Source organism: Leptodactylus fuscus, chromosome 9 (genome assembly GCF_031893055.1).
Source record: "Leptodactylus fuscus isolate aLepFus1 chromosome 9, aLepFus1.hap2, whole genome shotgun sequence".
Lineage (NCBI taxonomy): Eukaryota > Metazoa > Chordata > Amphibia > Anura > Leptodactylidae > Leptodactylus > Leptodactylus fuscus.
In genome coordinates this window covers 77,936,185-77,954,541 of record NC_134273.1, presented here as the reverse complement: position 1 = coordinate 77,954,541, position 18,357 = coordinate 77,936,185, and the positions used below count along the sequence as shown (strand labels likewise).

At 41.3% G+C, this 18,357-nt stretch overlaps 1 protein-coding gene across 5 annotated transcripts in view; it reads left to right on the top strand.

The window, feature by feature from the left end:
- Positions 1-18,357, top strand: part of MAGI1 (membrane associated guanylate kinase, WW and PDZ domain containing 1) — a 321,908-nt gene that overhangs the window by 258,551 nt on the left and 45,000 nt on the right. For all 5 annotated transcript variants that reach the window (XM_075287478.1, XM_075287479.1, XM_075287477.1 and 2 more), the window contains 3 exons: positions 1,176-1,358; positions 1,476-2,096; positions 15,999-16,030. In XM_075287478.1, the coding sequence (XP_075143579.1) occupies positions 1,176-1,358; positions 1,476-2,096; positions 15,999-16,030 (836 nt within the window). The remainder of the gene's footprint in view (positions 1-1,175; positions 1,359-1,475; positions 2,097-15,998; positions 16,031-18,357) is intronic.

Below are 18,357 nucleotides of genomic sequence, written 5' to 3'. Positions count from 1 at the left end.
TTGGAACAACAAGGAGGGCAATTACCATTGCTCCAAAAACGTAAGCCATGACGTTCCAAAGAGCTCATTTGGCATATTGCTAAAACGGTGATAGTCACAGTAACAGAGGCAACTATCCACAAGAGGAAACCACTGATTCAGATGACCCGAACCTATCTGTGGGGCTGGGATGATATACTGGGGTCTATTAACTCTAACCTATCTATCTGCAAGGCTGGGATGATATACTGGGGTCTGGTGACACTAACCTATCTATCTGTGGGGCTGGGATGATATACTGGGGTCTAGTAACTCTAACCTATCTATCTGCGGTGCTGGGGTGATATGCTGGGTCTGGTGACCCTAACCTATCTATCTGCAGGACTGGCTTGATATGCTGGTTCTGGTGACCCTAACCTATCTATCTGCAGGGCTGGGGTGATATACTGATTTTGGTGACACTAACCTATCTATCTGCAGGGCTGGGGTGATATACTGGGTCTGGTGACCTTAACCTATCTATCTGCAGGGCTGGAGTGATATACTGGGTCTGGTGACCCTAACCTATCTATCTGCAGGGCTGGGGTGATATACTGGGGTCTGGTGACAGTAATCTATCTATCTGCAGGGCTGGGGTAATATGCTGGTTCTGGTGACACTAACCTATCTATCTGCAGGGCTGGGGTGATATGCTGGGTCTGGTGACACTAACCTATCTATCTGCAGGGCTGGGGTGATATGCTGGGTCTGGTGACACTAACCTATCTATCTGCAGGGCTGGGGTGATATGCTGGGTCTGGTGACACTAACCTATCTATCTGCAGGGCTGGAGTGATATACTGGGTCTGGTGACCTTAACCTATCTATCTGCAGGGCTGGAGTGATATACTGGGTCTGGTGACTCTAACCTATCTATCTGCAGGGCTGGGGTGATATACTGGGGTCTGGTGACACTAACCTATCTATCTGCAGGGCTGGGGTGATATGCTGGTTCTGGTGACAGTAACCTATCTATCTGCAGGGCTGGGGTGATATGCTGGTTCTGGTGACACTAATCTATCTGCAGGGCTGGGGTGATATGCTGGTTCTGGTGACACTAACCTATCTATATGCAGGGCTGGGGTGATATCCTGGGGTCTGGTGACATTCCCTTTAACAAATGTGATTTATTGATGTTGTCTTACTTCCCATTTCAGCTAAACCATTTTTCACAAGAAACCCATCTGAACTAAAAGGAAAGTTTATCAACACAAAACTGAGGAAAAGCACCCGAGGTTTTGGTTTCACTGTGGTCGGTGGAGATGAACCCGATGAGTTTCTTCAGATAAAGAGTTTGGTTCTCGATGGTCCCGCTGCTCTGGATGGCAAGATGGAAACGGGTAAGATTTTTTTTTCATTAAGAATTTTTTTTAACCATTTTGTTCTACCACTTTTTGATGTTTTTGAGAATTATTGAAAAAACTGATTTTTGTCATCTCTGTTTTTCCTTACGACAGGTGACGTCATTGTCAGTGTAAATGAAACCTGTGTCCTCGGATACACCCACGCTCAAGTTGTAAAGATCTTCCAGTCTATACCCATTGGTGAAAGTGTTGACCTTGAACTTTGCAGGGGGTATCCACTTCCATTTGACCCCGATGATCCCAACACAAGTCTGGTGACATCGGTGGCCATACTGGATAAAGACCCTATTATTGTCAACGGACAAGAAACTTATGACTCGCCCTCCAGTAACAGCAGTAAAACAAGAAAAGCCAATAGTTTGAAGGAGCCAAGGCCAAGCAGCCCTGCGGACGTATCTTCAAATGGTTCCCATTGTTACCCCAATGACACTGTCTCTTTGGCTTCCTCTATAGCAACGCAACCCGAACTCATTACGGTGCACATAGTTAAAGGGCCAATGGGATTTGGCTTTACTATAGCAGACAGTCCTGGCGGTGGTGGCCAGAGAGTCAAACAGATTGTAGACAGTCCTCGCTGCCGTGGCCTCAAAGAAGGAGATCTCATTGTGGAAGTAAATAAGAAGAATGTGCAGACTCTTACACATAATCAAGTTGTGGATTTACTGATCGAATGTCCAAAGGGGAGTGAAGTTACTCTGTTGGTGCAAAGAGGAGGTAAGTGCGGTGAACCGGGAGCAGGCCATTGATCAAACTGACTCATTACTGGTCAGGGTCTAGTCCGTATAGATTATCTTTGAGGTTTCGTGGTGGACCTCAATTAATATTTATGACCATTAAAGAGGTCTTAGGGTGGCCATAGGCAGGAAGATGTACGCTCTTGCACTCAGGACATGGAAAGGAATCCTCAAATGGATTAAGGGTGGGAAAAAAGACAAGGGTTGGGTCAATGAACAATAATTTCAATTGCATTTTTGGTGGAATATCTCCAATATATTGAACGCTACTGGACATGGGTGAATTCATGACCTGATCAGTAGGTGGGTCCAAGTGTTTGGGTTATGTATGACCAGCCTGAAGAAGAGACCTTGAAAAAAGACCTTAGGACAGGACATCGGTGTTTGCTCTGTGGAGGTCAAAACTCTTTGACCTCTCGGAATAGCGTGGTGAAGGGGCTAAGGGTAGACCATAAATGTTTAGGTCTCTGAGAACCCCTATAAAAGGGTTAGATCACAAGTAAAGCATTATCCATTGGACAGATGATTAGAGTATGATCCCTAACGGTTGGGACTCTAGCCGATCACTAGAATGGGACTCCCAAGCCCCCTTTGCAAGAGGGTTTTGGATAGAGCAATGGTCACACTATTGGACCGATGGAATTTGCTGAGCTCTATGCTCAGTTATCTCAAAGAGTGCCATAGTAGTCACACGTGACCACAGCTCCGTTCAAAGTCCCCTGGAATATGGACTCTGGATCCCGCTCTAGTAACCAGGGAAAGGGGATCCTAGCAGTCATATGATCATAATGTTTTTTATGCTATAACACCATTAAAAGGGTTTCTCAGGGACTTGACCATTCCTGGCCTATCCTCATCTCCTTCACTGTGCTGATAAGAGGAGTCAACGATGTTGGACCTCCACCAATTATTGTTTTAAGGACTTTTCCTCAAATCAATCATCTACAACCCACACGATAAAGCTCATCTGTTGGTCATGGATTTCCCCATGATTGGTTGATCTCAAGAGCGCCACCCTTGTCTATAGGCTGTGTCCGGTATTGCAGCTCAATGCTGTTCAAGTGAACGCCAATACCAGGCAGAGTCTAAGAGGTTGGCTGTTTCTGGCAAACATTAGAGCCCTATTTTCGAATACTGGACACCCCCTTTAAATCTTTATATGATCTGCAAGAGAAGTTTGCTTATGACCTTAAACAGCGAGTTTAATTAAAGTATATGAATAAATGCAAGCTTTCAGTTTTCTAGGCCATTCTGTGATTTGGCAGGTTTATTGAAAATGCTTTTCACTTTATTGCTGGTCTTTTGAATATTGACTGAATGGAAATGAAACATTAGTAGTTAATTGGATTAGTGTAAATGGTGGTAAAGCTGAGAATTGTTTTCCAGCGCTGAGAGCAATGGGCCAGAAAATGAGCAATATGTCTAGGGTAAATATGGAAGTTATCACTCCCTAAGAAGCCCCCAAAATGACTTTATGCCGTATAAATATATGTAGTTAGGAGACTTCTCCAGTTCCTCACCATGTTCCTGCTGGATCTGCCCTGGTTCACTACTAAGTGTTGTCCATGGTGTCGACATATTAGTCAACCAACATGGCTATTTCCTGTTGGGAAGTTATGGGCCTCCAAATATGACGACCTGGGATATGGTGGTAGGATAAGAGATTGGTAGACTAAGTACATAGGGAGGTCTATTGTAAGACCATGGTCACCGATGCATCCAAACCTGGAAAACTCTTTAAAATTAATATTTAGAAGTATTTTTTTTTTTCAAAATGATAAAGTTGCAAGTTGCCGCCTACACACGAGAAAACTAAAGTCGTCTGAAGGTAGCATACATTATTTATCTTTTAATGTGTCCCAATTCCCATTTGGAGGGGGCAGCTCTTATACAACATATTGTCATCAAATTATTTCCTAGGGTTTGTTCTTGTTACCATTGATTCAGTATCAGCGCTGGTAAGCTAGCGGGTCAGGGTTCATCTTAAAGGGGTTGATAAAGATTAAGGGATAATGGTTCTCAGACAACCAAATCTGATCTGATTGGAGGGAGCTTACCCGTACCAATCAGGTGATTCGGCAGATAGAAGCTGTAAACAAGGTATACAGCCCTATATCTTGTATACAGCTTCTACCAGCCAAAACAGCTCAACAGTATGGAGTCCTGATGTCAGACCTCCACTGATCAGATACTGATGACCTATCCTGTATCCATTATGCTTGGGTCTCGAACAATTGGCAGGATCAGCCAAAGTTTCTCTTATGGGTTTAGGGACCTTTCAAGTCATAGCTAACCATGGAAAAATTTCATCTTGGTACCATAGTCCTGTATCTACTCATCCTGACTAAGTCAGGGTGGCTTGTTGATACCCCATCCTCAAACTCCCTCTCTTACCAAGTACTCTGGGGACCATGCTCAACTACCTCCTTTAGTTTTGCCCATAAGATCATATATAAGATGTTGACCCATTTCAACCACACGAGGTCTTTCTCATCTTTGGTATGGCCTACAACGCTATATGAAAGTCGATCTGATGAAGGGGTGGTGTCTGTTTAGCACCAAACCCCGAAACGCGTTGTCTTTTATCAATAAGCTTCCTCGTTGCTACACATGTGATACTGCATTCTATTTCACCGAGAGAGGGCGCATCCTGGTTACAATTTGGGAATTCAGTTCCCAAACACCATCATCTGTGGCTGGTGAAACTAGCCTTGCGTAAAGGACGGTTGGCGTTCACCGTTCACACATCACGGTTGGCAGGTTCCTGTGAGTTCTAGCTGCAAGTCGATGGGGACTTGGATTCTGGTGTCAATAATCGGGATGTCTACGGTCACCCCCAACTCCCTCAGTCCATTATATGCATACCAACATGGAAGACTACCGTTTCGGCAAACTGTTCTACGGAACGCCCAGTGAAATCCCACTGCTTAAAATGAATATAGTTTGCAAGTTCTTCATAAAATAAACTATTTTCCTTATTTGATGTATTTTACAATGGGTACTAAGTGTGCAAATTATTGTGGCACATGCTGCTTTCCTCCCCTCTTAAACTCTTCAGTGATTTATCACCGTGCCGCAACACATCCCCGACATGAAAGAGCGACGCTGCCTGCTGGATCCGTCCAGCTGAGCCGCCGCCTTTTATTCGAGCAGCATGTTGCACCAGGCAGTAGTGAGGCCGATACCCCATACCTGCTCGCATCAAAAGTCCTCCATAGACATCTGATTGTTAAATAGCAGATTTTACACAAGTACAACAAGCTCAGATTTATTAAATTAGCTTTAAGTCGCCTTTATATATATTTCATAGACTACAAAGGCCTTGCTGGCATATGAAATGTTTATTCCTGCCTCTGACTGGGCGTCTTGTATAGATAATACACATTCTCTTCTGAAGGATACAACAATGTCTAGCAGACATTAAGGAGTCATAAGGAGACATTATAGTGATTTTTTTCCTTAGATGTCTAGTATCTGTCTGCTTTGGACAGGATCGGTCCCTTGAGGATACATTGATCACAGTATCACCCTGCAGTAATCTCTGGGAGCGATCCGGGATCAGGTGTTTAATTATTCTGCAGCGCCTCCGCAGGGGGAGTGAAGTATTACACAGTTTTTATGGAAAGAAATGGAGTAGCTAAGTAACCTATGGACATATGGAGTCGTCCAAAGCAGGAGACTCTCTTTGTTCATTGCACTAACTTGTAGAGGAGGTTATGGATCCTCTTCTATTTTGTTTTGTTTTCAATATCAAATTGGGGGATCCACAGCCTGGCACCCCTATTGCAAGCATATGGGGGTTTCAAGGACATCAACAGAAAAATCCCAGACTATAGTCCATCAATAGGAGTGAAGGGACATTATATCCAGGGGAGCCGCGTGATCCTTCAGCAGCTCAGTCCTATTCCAGGGACTATGTATAGCCCTAGGACTGTGCTGGTATAACATGAAGAGGCTGCAGCGATCACCTGAGCACCCCAACCCGTTCAATCAGCTAATCAATATTAAACCCACGGGCGGATTCATTGTTAATGTTGATATCGGGATTGTTCATATGAACAATCCCATCATCATTCGGCCGCTTATTATTGCACTTGCGCGATACAGTGTAGAACATCTGCACAGTATGTTTGCCCTGTTCTGGGGGAAGGAATCAATTTTGTTCTGCCCAATAAATCTTTTGTGTCATTGGCTACACCAGTCATTCGGCCATTGCTGGAGAGTGAAAACAATGTTACTTTGGGGCCAGCGCATGCGCAGAGCTGAATTGTGCATGTGCTGTTTTATGCAGTACTGCACATGTGCAAAACCTGTGAGCGATGTGTGTGGCATCTTCATCGTCAACCAAAGGACTATTTATTAAGAATTAAGGAAGGTATTTTCAAGGCACAGGTTGAAATAAGGGGCACATTGGTGATATGAGTAGATTTTCCTAATTTTAAAGATGACTCGGTCATCCCTATACTACTAGTGCAATATAAGATCAGAGATCCCCCCATTAATACAAGTCGACCATAGGAAATTCCCCTTTACATATCTGTACCCGCCCACTTGGGCTGTTTCCCATTCCCTTTGCCTCCCCTCCATCAAGGCGTGCTGAGATTCCAGCTGAGAGATTCAATGTTGGCACGTCTCCTGTCTGTCCGTGCAGCCACTATTCAGCGTGCGCTCCCTATGCAGCCCGGTCCTTAGAGGATCCAGCCTGTCATCTAATCAGAGAGCATTCACCTGTAAATGGCTCAAAATCAGATTTTAGGAAAGGTTGTAAAGCCTTTCACAGCATGGAGTATTCGTCTGTTTCCACCAGAGAATTTCTTCAGTGATAAGTCTATCTACCTGTTCTCGTCTTTGCAAATTCTTATCTGGCTCCTGCACAAAGAAGATAAAGTTTGCCCGGTGCCCGCTCTCGAAAGCCGTGATAGCAATTTTCCACCAGTCAGGTTTTTTTTTCCCGTTTTCTTTTTTTCGTGAGATCCATCTCCGTCTATGTCGTAGCTCCATGTGTTGAGCTCAGAAAAAGCTGCGAGCACCAAATAAACACTCAGGCTGGTAAGTGCTCTTGTTTCCAGCAGTTCTCAAATTGGCAGATCATTCAGTTATCATATTACTAAAACACGATTAGAATTCATTCCAGGAAGAGTGTAAGTGCTCGCTGAAGGGATTCCAGGAAAGAAGAGACACCGGGAGGAACCTCCGACCAGGAGACCGGATGTAGCTGCTGGGATTGCTCTATAAAGTACACCGCCCTGTGCCAGGAATTATCTACATATACATTGATCTGAGCTGGCCGCGCTTGGGGCTGTCATCTGTATACAGCAATGAGTCTCCGTCTTCGGAAACTAAATACCCCCCATAGTCATATAAATCACATCAAGGTACCCTCACTGACAACTGAAGTATATTGCAAGGATAGTCAGGGGCATGGATTGGGATTTACATACCTAGGGCACCGATCTTTGGTCCTATATGTAAGGCTAGGATCACATCTGCATTCGGGTTTTCGTTTGGGGACCCTCTGAATGGAAAACTAATCCCTATATATGGGGTCCGCATGGTCCACATTTTTCAAGCGGAGAGGGGAACGAAATCCCCGTATGGAGAGCCAATGCTGGTGTGAACCCAGCCCCTAAGACTTTCATATTTTATACCTCCCTGTTTCGTAATCTGACCAGAGGGTGTCGCTAAAGGTCCTTGGGTTACATGGGTCAGTGTGTGGTCATAATGATTGCCAATCGACGATTTAAAAAGCCAATTGGTGCCCGTTTAAAGGGTCTTAAATGATCGCTCATTCCAATAAGGTTTGGGCTTAAAGGAGGTTTTCAGGACGAACTCCGGGGCAGCCAGGGTGGGTATAAAACAAAACTAGAAACTAAACGACCTCAGCGCTCTGGTGCCCTGTACTGGCCCCTTTCTCACCACGTCGGAAATGGAGAGGCTCACATGACTGCTGAGACCAATCAGTAGCCTCAGTGGTCAATGGTAAGCAACTGGTGGCATATAGGAGTCATGTCACCAGTCCCTCTCCATCGACCACCAAGGTCACTGAATGGTCTCAGTGGTCATGGGAGCCTCTGCACTTCTGCTACAGGAGAGAAAGAAAACCGGGACAGGACAAGAGCGCGCTGGATAGGTATGTTGGCAACAATTTTTAGTCCTGTAGAGAATATACCATCCACAAAAAACTGCAGCATAGACCATCGATTATACGTATGGGGGCCTGATAGACACGACCCTCACAGATCAGCTGTTTTGGGTGAGCGTAGCTTCTGGTAATGTTTACATGCTGAGGGCCGCACCACTTACTTGCCATACAATGTGTAACGGAGGGAATAGTAAACCTGTCTCTACAAATTGTATGGAAATTGAACAGTAATAATACCCCACTTTTGTGTCCTATAAACTAACAATGTTCCCCTTTTGTGCATCCGGTCTACAAGAGTATATAGTATGGAAGTCTTTACTATATCTACGTCCTAAGGATGCAGATACAGTTTAAAGTAACACTGCCTCGTGCTTGGGCACAGTTGGTCACAAATTCAGGGCACTTTGTGCCCCTGATTCCACTGGCACCGAATCCCAACGCCCCCTTTAAGTACCTCGTTACAGATGTAACGTCAAAAAGTTCTATTTCTCAAAGTTTTCCAAAATAAACCATAAAAGTCATGAAATTAATTATCACTCAGCCCTTGTTATGGAGACACTCGCAGCAAATTAGCAATTCATTCCGATACAAAGGACGTGTATCAAAGATGGTTCGGAATCAAATTTGACGTCTTCTGTGATTTGCCGTCCTGGAATTTCTGCATTTGCCTTTTCAAAAGTCTGATTTTTTTTTTAATTTTTTTTTCCCTCTACAGTCGTCATAAAGACAGTTCTCCAAAAAGACCTTGCCCCGTTCTCTTTGACAGATAAGATGATTTAGATGCAAAATTATTCACGGGGAAATCATTCACAATGGTATTGCAGTGCAGCCTACTGGAAAAAATAAAAAGTCAACTGATTTTTCTTTTTCGGTTTTATTTTTTTTTTTCTTTTTCATCAGAGGGCGAGAACAAAGATGTAGAAATATTTGTCAACAGAGATGAGTTTTATGTACTTATTTATCTGCATATATTGGCCTATTTTCTCTGGAGGAAATGCATACCCCTTCGCAGCCAGATATTTATAAGATGCCGAGCAGAATTGCTGCACCGTTGTCCTCATAGGGCCAACCCCTATCTAATACAAGGGTCCCTTGGCAGTAACCCAATCACAGGATGACCGCCTGCTGTCCAGGGAGTAAGTGAATGCTTTTCCTGCAGCGCCACCACTGGTTAAAGGGAGCACTGCATAGTCTGTTTTGAAATTTTTGGGCTGCCTATGTATTTCATGGATGTGCTGAGTCCTCCAGAGGTAGAGGTCCTGAAGTGGGGCTCCACCTTTTTTTAAACTCAGGATTACCCTTGAAAATGGGGTATGGGCTGTCCATGTACAAACATGTTGAGTCCTCCAGAGGGAAGTGAATTGGTGCCCCAATTCTATCAACTCATAATACCCCATTGGGTGGTAGAGGGGGGAAGTTGTGAATACCAGCTCAGGATATCCTGAAGAAAGCCATTTGCCCAGATTTAGTAACGCAGGTGGCGTCCAAAACTGATGACCTGGAACCCACACCGATCAGCTGTTTGAAGAGTCTGTAACGTTCCAGTAAGCACTGTAGTCCCTTCCTTGAATACCAAGCTCAGTGTTGTACACGGTGTACTGTCTGTGCTTGATATTGCACTTCAGCCTCCTTCACTTGATAGGGACTGACCCATGAAGCAGAAGTCACAGGCACAGGAATACTGCGTTACACAGCTGATCTGTGGGGGTCTTGGGTAACAGACCCCCACCAATCCGATACTGATTACCTATCCTACGGATACATCATAAATATTTAGCTCTTGGGACTTACTGTATGGGTAGTACTGCACATGTGTGACCCCTTCTCTGAAATAGGGGCTAAACACCCCTATTTTAGTTTCTGTTGGAGTCTTATCCCCCTCCCCAAGGACCATACATGTATCACCCATCCTGTGTATAAATCATAAATGCATTTTGTGGACTATCCCTTTTAATAGTAGTATTCTAGCATGGCCATATAATATATAGTACTGCCATATTGTGCTTCCCTAATACTGCCATACGGCACCTAATTAACAATACTATATCATTCCGAAATGATATCATTGGTGATGTCACGACTTTAGGTTACGGCGATAGAGGCCACAAGCAGTTATCCTAATAGTCCACCAAATTTGTAGGGTACCATGCTCTATTATCTAGGGGTGTTGGAGGTTGGGCCCCCAGACACATTATCTGGTGGGCCCAAGGAACCTCAGTCTCACATTTGTTGGAGGTTGGGCCCCAAAAACACATTATCTGGTGGGCCCAAGGAACCTCAGTCTAACATTGGAGTTCATACACAAAAGTAAGTTGCATGTCCATGACACAGAAAGGTGGTCGTGGCAGTTCCTAGTTGTGGTCTCCATCCACAGCATAGGCCGAGTGTCGCCTACCTTACACCCCTACGTGGACCCCGGATCAGTATCGTATCAGGCCAGTACAGTTTACCTGTACCAGTGCCATAATATTAAGCAAGAACCGTCTGAGGTTGAGCCTCCTACTCCTTGTCCTTTGGATTTCCTACAGATCTGAGATGAAATATTTATACGGCATTAGTTTCTATGGCTATTATGATCCTTGCAATCTTGCAGACATCTGATACTTTCATTCAGATGATCTTCATCCCTTTGGAGACGTTGCTGTTTAATCAATGCGTTCATGAATTATTGGTGGCATCTCATTGATCTTCATTTGCGTAGATGGCTGCATATTAACTTGAATAAGTACTTGACCTTTTTTCCTTCCCTGTATAGTGAAGATATTCCTAATAAGGAGGCAGACATGGGAGTGGATATGGTGGGTTTGTAGTGATTAGTATCTGATTTAGATGGTGCGGACCAGACGCTGGCTGTGTAATTGATGGAACGGGAATGCAGCAGGATCGCTTTTGCATATCATTTTGTATGTAATTATAGAGTTGGGATTTCTTAAAAAGTCTCTGCATAAAACCTCGGCTTTGGCAAGGAGGCGTATAGATCCCTGGGCATCAATACAACACGAGTTTGCTTATTTCCTTTTGGAAATGGGCAGTGTCCTAAAAAAAGTTTAATGTTTTTTATGTTGTTAAATGTAGTACGCTATTTGGCCACTAGAGGCAGTGTTGTCTATGTATGTTTTATGTATAGAGTTTAAATTTGGATACTGTAATAGTACGACCCTAAACCTACAATATGCAACATCATCATCCTACATGAATCAAAGGCAGCTACGATTATCACTCACCCACATAAAAGTTGTGCAACGTGACGGGTTTGCCCACAGTATAAGTCACCAGATCTATATACATATGTATATGGCGAATTATAAGAACTTTGTGACTAAAAAAATAAAATAACGCATCCAGAGTGAAATGTCCGATTGCTAGAAAACAGTTATGTCTCAATAGATACTGAGTCTTGCCACAAGAGGGCGTAAAAGGGCTTCCCCCACCACCCTATAAAAAAAAACATACCAAGAGGCTACTTTTGGGTAGTGTACGTCTTGGTGAGCGATCATTGACTGTTAGACATGTCTCTATGACGCACACAAAGAAATTCTGCTCAGTTGACAGACTTTGAGAGGGGGCACATCAGTGCATTGGTCATTTCAACGAAATGCTCACCTTGTAGGCCATACAGACCTAGCTGTTAGGGGGTGTCAGGAACAGTGGTTACTTAAGGGCATGTACAAAGGGTGAACAGGCCCCAGACAGACCAACAGTAGTATCTGACAACAGGCTTGAGCAACTACCACATTTTTCATAGCCACCATCCAGACACAGGTGGCTCCTTTATCATACACCCTCGTCTCTGCCCAGACCATCTTCAGACACTTGGCGGAGTCATGGTGGTGTCTGACCATTGATAGCTGGCCACTGTCACCTTCATTGTAGTGATGTCATGAACAAGAAACCTGAACTGCTACATGATTAGGGCTGTCTACATCCATGGTGGCGCACATGGTCTATGGGGGTCCATATTACAGACCAATGTATAGAGTGAGGCACTGCACTGGACAGGCCATATACAGCTCATTTTTGGACATGCATGGCACAGATACTTAATATATCCCACGGTAGTAGCCTGAATTGACACTTCCACCTCCATTTACCATGAATAGTTTTGGACCACACATGTACCGCAATACATGATGTCCGTTATATGGTTACAAGTGTATAATATGGCCTTGTGGTTGCTTTGTCTACTCCTTCATCTTGTAGACAGTGTCAAGAGTCTCTTACACTCAGTAGAAACTGTATAAATCTGTATGCAGTGAGCTCCCCTAGTGGTAACTACAGGTAATTACCATGACGCCATCGAAGCACATAGGAGAACTAGTTCAGTGCTGGGTCCCATAGCTTCTTCCTAATTCTGCCCCTATGGTATTTACACCCTAGCTTGAGCATATCCATAGCGTAAAGCTACGTCTCAGATCTGTACACTGTCCTTTAAGTACCGTTTCGTCAATTGAATTTAATCTTGTGAAACTTACCTTTTGAAAATTTCCTCCGTGCGTCCTTCATTGTTCCCTCAAGAGCTGTTGACATTTTGTACAAGCCCCACACAACCTTGTTTCTTAAGTCAATTACTGAAGGTTTTGCAGTAAACATTGGTATCCGTCAAATGACATTTCATGATTCATGGTCCCGGGAAACAATGATCGCTTAGCACATAATGGACGTCTAATGATGTTTGTGATAGCCGGATTTTATTGTGATTCAGTGGCTATTTTTTTTAAAAAAAATATTTTTAGATTTTTTTTTATTTTTTTTTAAATTTGCTAGAAATAAAATAAGGAAAATTAATATAAATACAAATTATTTTTTAAAATATTTTAATACCTTATTTTTCATTGTATTTTATACAATTTTATACAGTTATTTTTTTTTTACATTTTTTGTATATTTTTTATAGTCTCATATCAAGTTTTTTTAGATGTTCGGTGACCCATTGCATCAATGAGAGCAATTAAAACTGATTATTTCACTAAGAAAATCAATTAAAAGTTCCTTTCCATTGATGTAGATGGTGAATTCTGGTATTAATACAGAGAAGCCTTTTATTTGTGTCTTGATGAAAGGAAACCTCTCTTAAGGAGCTGCTAATTATTAGCTGAAGATGGATGTTTTTTGTCTTCCCACTTAGTAATTTTGCTGACACTGTTCGGAGACTAGAACTCAAATTGGGATTTGTCTAAATAATAAGGAATTTAAGCAAAATCTCAATTTAATTTACAGAGGAGTTCGGTTAAAGGGAATGCTTAGCTTTGTCGTCTTACGATTTTAATATATTATTCAATTATTTTTTTCCAAAACATATTTAGTTAGAAAAAAATTATACGATGTGTATCTAGTTGGAGCTCTTAGTAAGACGATGTAAATATGCCAATACCATGAATGAAAGCTATAGTGTAGGTAGATTGGGGGCCGAGAACATAGATGATGAGTGAAAGCTGTGTCATTTTTCACTTTACAATAAACAAAATTTTTTGTGTAACTTAAAGCAATTGTTCATTTTCACTACAACACCCCCGCAGGCGAGATAAGGTATTACACTGTTAATCAATTGGTGGTTGTTGAAATGGAGGAGCTGAGGCCTCCAAAAGAGAATCATAAATGGGGAACCTTCTCTATTACCTAGAAAATTCCTTAAAGGGTTTTTGGAAATTGGTTGTCCAATGGAGTGCTGGTCTAGCTCAATTTTAATTTTTGGTTAAAATTCAATATTTCAAGAGTGCTGTCTCATATCCTAAAAGATATGGATAAACAGATGAAAGATTATGTAAATTATTGTGACGCGTGGTGAGCAAAACAGTGGACACATCTGTGGTCCCGAAACCTTCACAACAATAGAGATCTGTTTGGTGGGTTGGAATAGTTACTACTGCATGACGGTGACCACCTGGTCACTAGATTCAGTGGTCAACTTGGCTATTCAGGAACCCAAACATCTTTAGACTCCACCCAGCAGAGTGTCCGTGCAGGGCTCATGAAGTGGTTAAATCTTTCTGTCTGTGGCCACCTTAAGAAATGAGTGATCACTATTGAAGGGTACAAGTGTGTGTACTGGGAACACGTGTAAAGGTTTTCTCGCCTTCTAGCTCCACCAATGGCGGATGAATGACTTTGGTGATGCTTAGATTGTAAGGAAGGTTTTAGGATCTGTGTTTATGCTGCTGTCAGGTATCGGGTGCATTGAAGATCTGCAAGTGTCTGTCTAGCTCTTAGATAGATAGATAGATAGATAGATAGATAGATAGATAGATAGATAGATAGATTGGAATTTGATGGATAGGTAGATATGAAGTAGATTATCTATCTGGCTATATCATATATTAGATATGAATTTGTTGAGTTGGTGGATAGATAGAAGGTAGAAAAATCTATGAAATGTGTATCTATACAGATATCTCTCTCTATGCATATCTATGTATGGAATCTTTCTCTTTATTCATAGCTATGTAAGGAGATATATCTATTTCATATACTATGAATGAGATCTCCTATCTATCTATCTATCTATCTATCTATCTATCTATCTATCTATCTATCTATCTATCTATCTATCTATCTATCTCCTATCTATCTATATATCTCCTATCTATCTATATATCTCCTATCTATCTATCTATCTATCTATCTATCTATCTATCTATCTATCTATCTATCTATCTATCTATCTATCTCCTATCTATCTATATATCTCCTATCTATCTATATATCTCCTATCTATCTATATATCTCCTATCTATCTATCTATCTATCTATCTATCTATCTATCTATCTATCTATCTCCTATCTATCTATATATCTCCTATCTATCTATATATCTCCTATCTATCTATATATCTCCTATCTATCTATCTATCTATCTATCTATCTATCTATCTATCTATCATCTATCTGTCTGTCTATCTATCTATCTCCTATCTATCTATCTATCTATCTATCTATCTATCTATCATCTAATACCTATTTTCTATCTCTCTATCCATAGCTATGAATGGAATAGATAGATAGATAGATATTCCATTCCTAGCTAAGGCTGGTTAGAGATAGCTATACCTCTTTCCTATGTGCTGTGTATTGTGTTACTGTGAGTCAGGATTCTGCTGTGATCACTATTCCTCTGCACTAGTGAGCCCCGGTGATCCACCAGCCGCCGTGTTCTGATGGAGCTGCCACATGTTTATTAACCTTGATGGAATAACACCCCCCCCCCCCTCCACCCTCCGCACAAAAATCCTTGTCTTCTCACTTGCTGTAAAGAAACCCTTTTAACAGCCGCTTGTATCTGTTGTTCAGTTTCCATTGGTCCAATACAATTGACAAGCAGCTCGCGTCAAAAGGAAATATCTCGGTTTAATTGTTCGCCAAGTCCCTCTTAATCCATTTGCGATTCTGTCCAAGTGCTTAGTTTTCCCAGGCCGCTGAGGTCTGTTCTCCCCAGCCTCCAGGCTGCTGCAGCATCGCTAATGCAGATAGATTTCTGTCCCTCTCTCTTTCTCGTTCCCCCCTTTTTTTTTTTTTTTCCTCCTCGCTCTCGCTCTCTCTTTCTCCTCCTCTCCTTCTCTTGTTTTTTCGCTCTCTCTCGCACTCTGCTTTGATTCGTTCTAAACAGACTGATAACTCCGATGCTGGAGAGAATCCTGCTTTTACCGTGCAGATGGCTACATTAGAATGATATACCTTGGGATTTATCTTAGATGAACGTAACATTTGTATGCTAATGTTGATCTCTCCCTTGTTGCCGTTTTGCAGGACTGCCAGTCCCAAAGAAGAGCCCAAAGTCGGTGAGTCCTGATTCCATTTCTACCTTTTTTAATTTTATTTTTGGATTATTTTTGTGGCATGCTATTTTTTTTTTTTCTTTCGTTGTTAGATTTGCTATCGGAGAGGTTGTTAGCAGTGTTTTATGCATGGTGAAGGGTGTACTGTATATTGATATCGTGCTCATTCTAGTACTGCATGATTAAAGAGCCGTATGCAGACAACCTTGCAGCCCCCCTGCTCTGCCAAATGACCGGGCTGTTCCTTATCGCACCTATTAATCTCAGTAGGTGACTTTTTTTTTTGTGGCAGTTTAATTCGGGAGGAGGTAAAAGACGGAGGAGGGGGGGGGGGGCTGAGATGGGGGCACTATCCATTTCATAGTTGGGGGGGGGGGGGAATGGGGCTCCACCTTCTTTCCTCTATTATATGGTCCTTATACCCCTCCTGTACTTTATGGTGCTGTATTGGGACCCCTTTTTTCTAGAATTTTTTTTTTTTTTTTTTATAGCCATGACGTTAAATTCCTATAGCAAATTTATTCAGGAGGTGGACTATTCTTTTTTTTTTTTTTTTTTTTATAGCTATGATGTTAAATTACTATAGTAAATTTTTTATTCAGAAGGTGGACTATTTTATTTTATTTTTTTATAGCCATGATTACTATAGTAAATATATTCTGGAGATGGATTTTTTATTTTATTTTATTTTTTTTAATTTTTTTGTCCATCACTCATATTCTAGACTGCAGTTTTGGGATACCCCCCACCCCCTCCTCCTGTACACACCGTTATTTTTTTTTTTTTTTTTATCCATCACTCATATTCTAGACTGCAGTTTTGGGATACCCCCCATACTTCCTCCTGTACACACCATTATTTATTTATTTTTATTTTTTTTATCCATCACTCATATTCTAGACTGCAGTTTTGGGATACCCCCCCCCCCCCTCCTTTTCACATTTCACACCGTTATTTATTTATTTTTTTATACATCACTCATATTCTAGACTGCAGTTTTGGGATACCCCCCCACCCTCCTCCTTTTCACACCGTTATTTATTTATTTTTATTATCCATCACTCATATTCTAGACTGCAGGTTTGGGATACCCCCCCACCCTCCTCCCGTACACACCGTTATTATTTTTTTTTCTTGTAGATGCAGCACTAGTCAGTGTCTTTCTTCAAGAGCCCACAAAGTGGTTTCTATAAAAATAGCTTGCACATTATTTCAGAGGACGTATAAATAATTCACTAGCTCCAGCTAATTGATGGTCTGTATCCTCTGATTTTTTTTTTCCAGTGCCGAATCATATTTTAACATTTTTATTTTTTTTTATACCATGTGATATTTTTGCATTAATATGAATTTACAAAATATGGCCCTCTGCAAATTTTTGTAGATTTTTTTAAATGATTTTTTTAAGTTGAAATCGTTAAGTTTTCATTACCATAAATTGTACAAGTGCTAAATATTCCTCTGCATTTCAATCAGCTTGCAGGGCTTCACGCATCCTGCTCCAATACCACGAGGTCTCTAGAACAAGAGGAGGGGGAAATAAAAAGAACGTGAATTTAGTTAAATCACTAAAATAAATGATCTGATTCTGATGGCTCGAGGCATTTCTGGGTAGTCACGTGACCTTAGGCCTGAACCATTGTCAGTTTATATTAATGCAAAGAGAGAGAGTCTTCGTTTGTGCTCACAGCCCAATCACAAAAATGTCAGAGTATATGCTTATAGTTCTGCACCATCGTCAGAAATCATTTAGCCCTTGGTGACAAGTGCTGAACAACTGCTTTTGAAAGAACCCAAACCTTGTCCTCATATAGTTTTAATGAAATTTTAGTGCCCGTGTATTTTTTCTTTACAAAATTTCAAAAAATTAAATTTTTCAAAAATATTAAATTTTTATTTTAGATGGACATACTGTTTAGACACGATTTAAAATATTAAATGTCTGTCGTTTACAAAAAAAAAAAAGAAAAAAAAAAAGGAGTTTTAATTTGTGATTTGCAAGGCAAGATAAATCCTGTGGTATTATTTTTAAGCTCCTTTACAAGAACTGTTCTGGGGTGCTTAGTGCAATGTGTAATTAATGATTTTAGACTGGAATTATTTTTTTTTTCCTTTGGCAGATAAAGAGTTGTGTACAAGATCCATGAGATGTAGATTTTTTTATTTTTTTATTTTTAGTAGGCAGTCGTAGAATTGTAAGATATTGGCAAAACTAAAAAAAATTGTTTAAAAAAAAATATTGTTAGAGTCCAAATTTTGACCCTTGTTCTTACCAAATTTAATAAATATGTAAAAAAAAATTGAGTGTTTTTATGTATTGATATGTTGAC